Source organism: Phalaenopsis equestris, unplaced genomic scaffold (assembly GCF_001263595.1).
Source record: "Phalaenopsis equestris unplaced genomic scaffold, ASM126359v1 Scaffold000333, whole genome shotgun sequence".
Taxonomy (NCBI): Eukaryota; Viridiplantae; Streptophyta; class Magnoliopsida; order Asparagales; family Orchidaceae; genus Phalaenopsis; species Phalaenopsis equestris.
In genome coordinates, this window is record NW_018164775.1 from 99,494 (window position 1) to 106,811 (window position 7,318).

The 7,318-nt window shown below is 35.6% G+C and overlaps 1 protein-coding gene across 1 annotated transcript in view; it reads left to right on the forward strand.

Annotated features, from left to right (window-relative positions):
- The window catches only part of LOC110025819 (protein LAZ1 homolog 2), an 11,608-nt gene extending 4,557 nt beyond the window's left edge, over positions 1–7,051 (forward strand). Inside the window, exon 5 of the mRNA XM_020726481.1 lies at positions 6,475–7,051. Coding sequence (XP_020582140.1) covers positions 6,475–6,696 — 222 coding nt within the window. The 3' untranslated portion in view covers positions 6,697–7,051. The remainder of the gene's footprint in view (positions 1–6,474) is intronic.
- Positions 7,052–7,318: the final 267 nt, after the last annotated feature.

Below are 7,318 nucleotides of genomic sequence, written 5' to 3' on the forward strand. Positions count from 1 at the left end.
CTCGAAGAGAAACGGCGCCGAACCCGCCCAACAGTTTGTTCGCTCGTGTTCGGCTCGAAAAAAAAAATTATATAACTTTTATATAACAATATATTACATATATTATTTATATAATAATATATTATATATTTTTATGTCTAAGTTTAAATCATAACACCTCATGTGGCAATGTGGTTAGTATCTTCATTTATATATTTGATCCAGGTTCGAATCTCACACTTTACATCTATTCTTCTCAATTTTAATTTAACGAGCCAATTTCGAGCCGAACACGAACACGAATATTTAAATCGAGTCGAACACGAACACACTGTTCACGAGCCGATTTTGAACATGAGTCGATTTCGAACACGAGCTATTTCGAACGAGCCGAACATGAGCCAAGCCTGAGCTCGCTCAAGCTCGGCTCGTTTATAGCCCTACTATTAACACTCCACAGATACTACACTTGGGAAAGAATAGATACTACTAACACTCCATAGATACTACACTTGGGAAAGAATAAATACTACTAACACTCCACATATACTACACTTGGGAAAGAATAGATACTACTAACACTCCACAGATACTATACTTAGGAAAGAACAAATACTACGAGTTTTACACATGTATTACACTTGCACAAGAAATAGATACTACACTCACATACTCACTATACAATTCATACACTACACCATGCATAACATAATGCATCTCAGATATTATACAACGAAAACCACACACTACGCCTTACACGACAGATACTACATTTCACGTACAGGTGCACTACACTTTGAGGAGTTCAGATGCTACTCCGTTCACATATTCTTTAAACAATAGAGTCTAGGGCTGTCTGATTATAGGGGTGATTCGTTGGTGACCTCTAGTTGATATTGATAGGTTGACCTCGATATATCAGTTGCCTGTGAGATTGAGATAAAGAGAAAAGGGGTCTAGTCTGAGCCTATCCCCAAATTGAAATCTAGTATCTCATCTTGAGACTTTCATATGCTCATCATTTAACTTTTCTTTTATAATCTGCAAATGTTTACCTAACCCCTTTATATTATGCAATTGTAATATATTTTGTAGCATCGCCAGACTTAATCAGGTACACTTAGTTGTTTCAGTTTTGTTCCTTTACTGCACATTTTTTTATTATTGCATAGTCTTTCCTTTCTTTATATTGCTTTATTTCCATAATTTTCCTCCAGTCCTTTCCTGTTACAGTACGTCACTACATAGTTGTTTCTTTCTTATATTATATTGTATTATAAACATTCACATACATTCAAACTTTTAAATACAAGTTCTTTTAGTATGTTTATACAATCTCCTAGGATAATCCTTTCGAGGCATAGTTTTCTCTCTTATTCCTCCCTCCTTCTCAGGACGAGACCATAACGTTGTCGATTGGCGATTCATCTCCGGGCAACAATCGGGACTACGACGAATGATGGCAGAAGAAACTTCAACCGAGTTTCGATAGATTTAAATAACATACCAACAGGACGCTGAGGTTGTTCGCCTGACGCAACATAAATCCTCACATTATCTTTTAGAACTTTCTATGATTTTTATATCATATAATATAAGTCCTAAATTTTTTAGGCTTCCGAGATCGTCGTTTGGTACAACATAAATATTCACATTTTCTCGGGTTATTTGCATATGATTTACAGATATAAATCCCGAATATCTAAATAATTTACAGTACTGAAATATCACATAATCTCCCTTTCAAAAAATGTAAAGCCAAATCATAGGTTAGTTTGAGATGTCACTGAATCTCGTTCAGTATCTTCGACATCTCCTACTCTTCACTTCTTTGGATTCCGAAAATAACTGTTCCTATTTGAACCTATCCCATTTGATTTTTCTTATAAACAATCGTGAAAATTTGAACGTTGAATTCTTGAAGACGAAACCTCTGATCATTATCGAGAGTTTTCTTAGGTGACTTCGGTTGTCTAAGATGTAATTAACTATAGGGGCTTGCTCCTATAGGGAATTTAAAAACCAAATTAATCTAAACCCTATATAATCTGTGTATTAGATAGGGGAATTTGTCGGCTATAAATTTCGCAGACCAAAATAGAGTCATAAACTTTTAAGCTTAGATAGTTAAGCCTACCAATAAGTGATACGTCCATCCTTCAAGATGATATATCATTTATGGTATTGTGCTCAGCTGTTTAAACTATTAGATATATGAGGTCTATTCGGTCTCATCATTTTTCAAAAAATAAAGGATATAATTTTCACAAAATTAAAATTACATTATATATATATATATATATATATTAAATTCTAAATTTAAATTTTAAAATCTTATTTTCAAAAAAAAAAAAAAGCCGACATAAGTTTTGAGGGCTGATTCACCCTTCGCCTTTTCGATCTTTTGGGGGGGTCAGTTCCTCCTCTTTCACCCCCATTTTTTATTTTTTTTTCCTTGCTTTTTGGTTCGGTTTTTCGGTGCTTATGTCTGACACATAAATATACATACATGGTCTTTTGCTATATATGAAACCATCAAGCAAGGTCGCAAGTAGGTCGGTTTTATTTTTGGGGCTTAGGGCGATGATGACAAAGACACGTCGTTGGTAGAGCAGAATGATATTACATCCTACGACATCAGGACTCATCCTGGGACCCGATAAATTGTAGGATGATAGTATCATTCACCGACACAGAATTAGCGGGGGACCCGCAACTTCTTAGGTTGTTGGCGGTCCTACGCCCAACGACGTAATCAACTCGTGGACAATCGTAATTTTTTTAAAAAAATTGATAAGAACAGATACAATGTTTTTATAAAAAATATTTTATTACAAAATTGATATAACTTCATTTTGTATGCCTGAAACTCATATGCATGCTAAAAATATAAATTTTAAATATATTATAATTTGATTGTTCACTTGTTGATTACCAGTACCGGGCTAAACAGTACTCTCCTAAGTTAGATTTAGTAGGACAACCTTATAGTTGAGTGGCGGACTCTATACATCCGGGTGACCGATAGTAGCATTCGACGTCCCTCGAGTACAAATATATTATTTGAGTCTAGTCCTGACTCTGAGTGTTTGGGATCCCCTCTTTTCGGTTTTTTTTTCGTATATTTTATTGGAATCTTTAGGGAAAGCGCTCGTGGTCCCTTTTTTTTGGGATCTTCCTGAGATTTTAATAATTTTCTAGGAATTGTCATTTGTCGATTTTTCCCGAGTTTTTCCCACCGTGAGTCGTTTGTCGATTTTCTTCGAGTTTTCCGTCGTGTGTCATTTGTCGATTTTCTCAAGTTTTTCAGAAAATATTTCTTTTATTTATGCAGTAAATACTAGTTCGCTTAAAGGAGCAGCAGACCTCCTAGATATACAGGTTTGATTTGCATTACAATATTTTACTTCACAGCATGTTATATTATTCTTCTTGTTTACTGTACATTTTACTGTTCTTTTCTTTTATACTGCATGTTTTATTGTTCTGTTACACACTATTACTTAGTGTAGGAAAACCTAATGATCACATGTACCCCTTTAAAACTAATATTAAACCCGAAGGTGCAACGAAGGGGAGCTTGGAGCGAACACCGTGGGCAACATGACAAGGACATACGGAGGAACCACTTCAAGATTAATCTGTAACATCAAAACAAATTCATTTTACTAATCACTTTCCTTAGTTTAAATAACAACCCATAGGATTTCGAGGTGGTTTGCCTAGTGCAACGTAATCCCTCATATATTATCTTTAGGCTTTTGCACAACCCTATTGTGCAATTATAAGTCCTAACACTTTTAGGATTCTGAGGTTACCATCTGGTATGGTGTAAATATTGACTAATATCATTTCAAAGACATAAAGACAAACAATATGATAGATGGGAAATCACCAGGGTTTTTCCCTGGATCTGTGATATCTCCTATTTTTCATTCCCTTGGATTCCTTAAAATAACTGTTCATATTTGAGTCATTCCCGTTTGATTTTCCCGTGTCCAATCTTGGAAACCTAAATTTTGAAATCTGAAAAGTAAAACCACTGATCTTAATTGAGAGTGAGAGTCTTCTTATTTCTTAAATGACTTCCAGTTATTTAAGATATAATTAACTATAGGGGCTTGCCGCTATATGGAACTTGAAACCCAGATAAAATAAACCTTATTTAATCCTTATATGAGGTAAGGGAATTTGCCGGCCATACATAAAAGGGTTTTGCAGATCAAATGGATGTCACAAATTTCTTAGTTTAGGTGGTTGAGTCTATTACAAGTGATATGTTTATTCTTCGGGCTAAGTCTATTACTTGTGGTATTGCGCTCAGTCATCCAAATTATCCAAAATATGAAACTCGTTTGGCCTCATCTATTTCAAAATTAAAATATTACTTTCAAAAATCAAAATCACATATTTATATTTAAACGATTTTCATATCTACAAAATTATCTCTAAACAGTAAAATTAAAACGGCCGACAAAGCCTCAATACACAAAAGAAACATAAATATTATTATTAAAATCGAAATCAGTTACAATGATGACTCACTCTTCAACGAAAAACAAATGATAACAAACACAGAACGACACAAGCAAACACCTCGAAAATGTATCACAAAGGCGGTAGAGGTTGGCTTGGTGGATCTAGCGGCATGAGACAACAAGGGTGAATGTAGGACAGGGGCCGACATAGGGTGGAAGGTGAATGGGAGGAGGGAGGCAGGAGGTTAGGGTGGCGGTAAGGTCTATTGGGCGATTGGGAGGTAGGTTAGAAGATGGGGAAGCAAGCTGGGAAGACTCGCCGATACTTTTAGGAGGGTGGAGAGTGAATGGGGAAGCACAGGAAGCAATGGGAAAGGCCGTGGGAGTGCGGTTGGTGAGGGTAAACAACAACCGAAGGAGTTGGCAGTGAGTCAGCGGCCCGGAGGAGGAGAGGATAAGAATTGAAGAAGGTGAAAGGGATGTATACAACACCAACTTGGAGTAGGATACAGTCGGAGTACCACCACATCCTTGGATACATCCCTAGAAAGGGGAAAAACAACTTCACATAGGAAATCTGAAAGAAGACTACAAATAACATCAACCCTAAATCCTGAAAACAACAAATAAATAGCTCCTGCATGAAGGAGAAGAAGAAAATGAATGAGGAGAGGAGTGGGCGGCAACCCGCCCGTCAAAATCCCACCTCAGGCCGCTCGACTTGGGTTCACCTTGGATCGGCCCTCAATTGGACCGGTTGGGTTCATCCCTCATCCTTTGTCCGTGTGGGAAGTTCCACATCAGTGGAGAAGTTTGTCTCTTAAATATAACCCGTCGAGACGGCAGTTGGCTCAAATTGACACATTTAATTTTTTTTATTCATTATTATTATTATTATTATTATTGTTGTTGTTATTATTTATTGGGTTATTTCAATAGCCCCTAACTATTTACATGGGGGCATTTTTATGGTAGAATTTATGAAAGTGTTAAATTAATCCTATATTGTTTTAATGGGGGCTAAAATAGTCTTCAATGGGGAGTATTAGTTTGGGGACTAAATCAACACTTCTATAAACTCTAGGACTAAAGTGACCCCCCTACAAAGAGCCACAGGATAAGTTTGCCTCTTTTCTCTATGATGAAGTTTAGTCAGGGTTAGGTTTGAGAACCTTTGGATTTGTCTGATGCATTGCACTCATGTCAAAGCAAATTCAAAGATTTTATAACCCATCCCGACCCAAATTTCTCCATGCATGTAGTTTTTATAAGTCACAATATGCTGCAGGCCCAGTATTGGCATGGCATGTAGCAGAGGCATCCTCTAATCATCCATTCACTTTATTTTTTCTGCCTCTTTAGCTACTCGAAAGTATAATTGACATGCAATATGGAGGGGTCATATTTGAGATAGAGATATGAATTAGGTCAGATGATTGGCTGCACAATGAACCATAAACAATTCTACTAAACTTCATATTTGAGATAGAGATATGAATTAAGTCTAGAGCTGAATGTTTCATGTTTCCCATAATTTACTAAACTTCAGCCATAAACAATTCTACTAAATTAGGGTTACATACCACACAATTTTTATGTATACATGACTAACACCCAAAGTTTGATATTTACAATTATAATGCCTTGGCGTCATAAATCTATGCATGAAAATGCATATTTCACTTTTTAAAAAATAATGATGGTGATATTAGAGAATTGTTTAGTATGCATATGAACATGAATTGTGGTTGTGAGATATGCAAGTCATAAGAAGAATTATATGATATGAATATACATTAAATATTTTTATTTTTGAAAAAACAGTAAGAAGAAGTAGCCAAATGGAAATATAGCTGTCATCTAATGGCAAAACAATGAGAATACCGAGTCAAACATACCCAAATTTCACACATTCATGGCTTAAAAGTTATAACAACACTAACTTAATATTATGGATTAATCTCTGAGTAGAAAAACTAATCAATTTCTTTGTACTCCTGCTTCGGCTATAAACCAGGTGGCCAAGGATGTATCATTGACCATCTCTCAAGCAATCACGCCTGTAGAGAAAGGCGTCCACTTAATTCAGGAGAGCTTTCATCACCTATCATTGCGCCCCAATAAGGAACAGGGCGAAGCAAAGATTGTAGAAGAACATGTCGTGAAGGATGTGAAAGATGATGAGAAAACTGAAGTGGTCTGCTCTACTGAAATTATTACCGAAACCAATGATCGATAATATGAAGTGCGGCGCTCCAGGCATCCAATAGTTCACTAATATTCACAGTGTAGTTTCGAAATGAGATAATTTTACTAACTTTTACTGCCAACTTTGCATTCAAGTTAGTTCTTAATAGTTAAATCTAACTATAGTTGCATCAGTAGTTTATGAATCAAAAACAGAATTTTGCTTTTGATTCAGCCATGAAACATTTACGATGCCAAGGGAAATTTACATGCATGACATACAACGCTGTATTTTAAATTAGATTTTAGCCATAGGTTGTAATTTAGTCTGACAGTCTTCTTCAAAATTTATGCTATAATCTTATTTCTGTCCCAACTATTATTTAAACCATGTGCCCCTTATGTGTTAACGACCGTTTTATTTTTAAGATTTATGTCATAATTTTTCTTGCATTGTAACATCTATGTTGTAGCCTTGCTTACAATTTGCAAATCTTTATGTAGCAATTTGCAGACATCTATTTATAAAATTTTTAATGATTGCTATGCAGCTGTATTGGCCGCAAAATAAATGTTCTTTTATGGTTAAATTGATTGAATGCGTTTCATGTGTTTATTGGTATGTAATGTTTTTAGAAGTGTGAGAAGCATGTTTCGTAAGCGAAGCGAAGGGC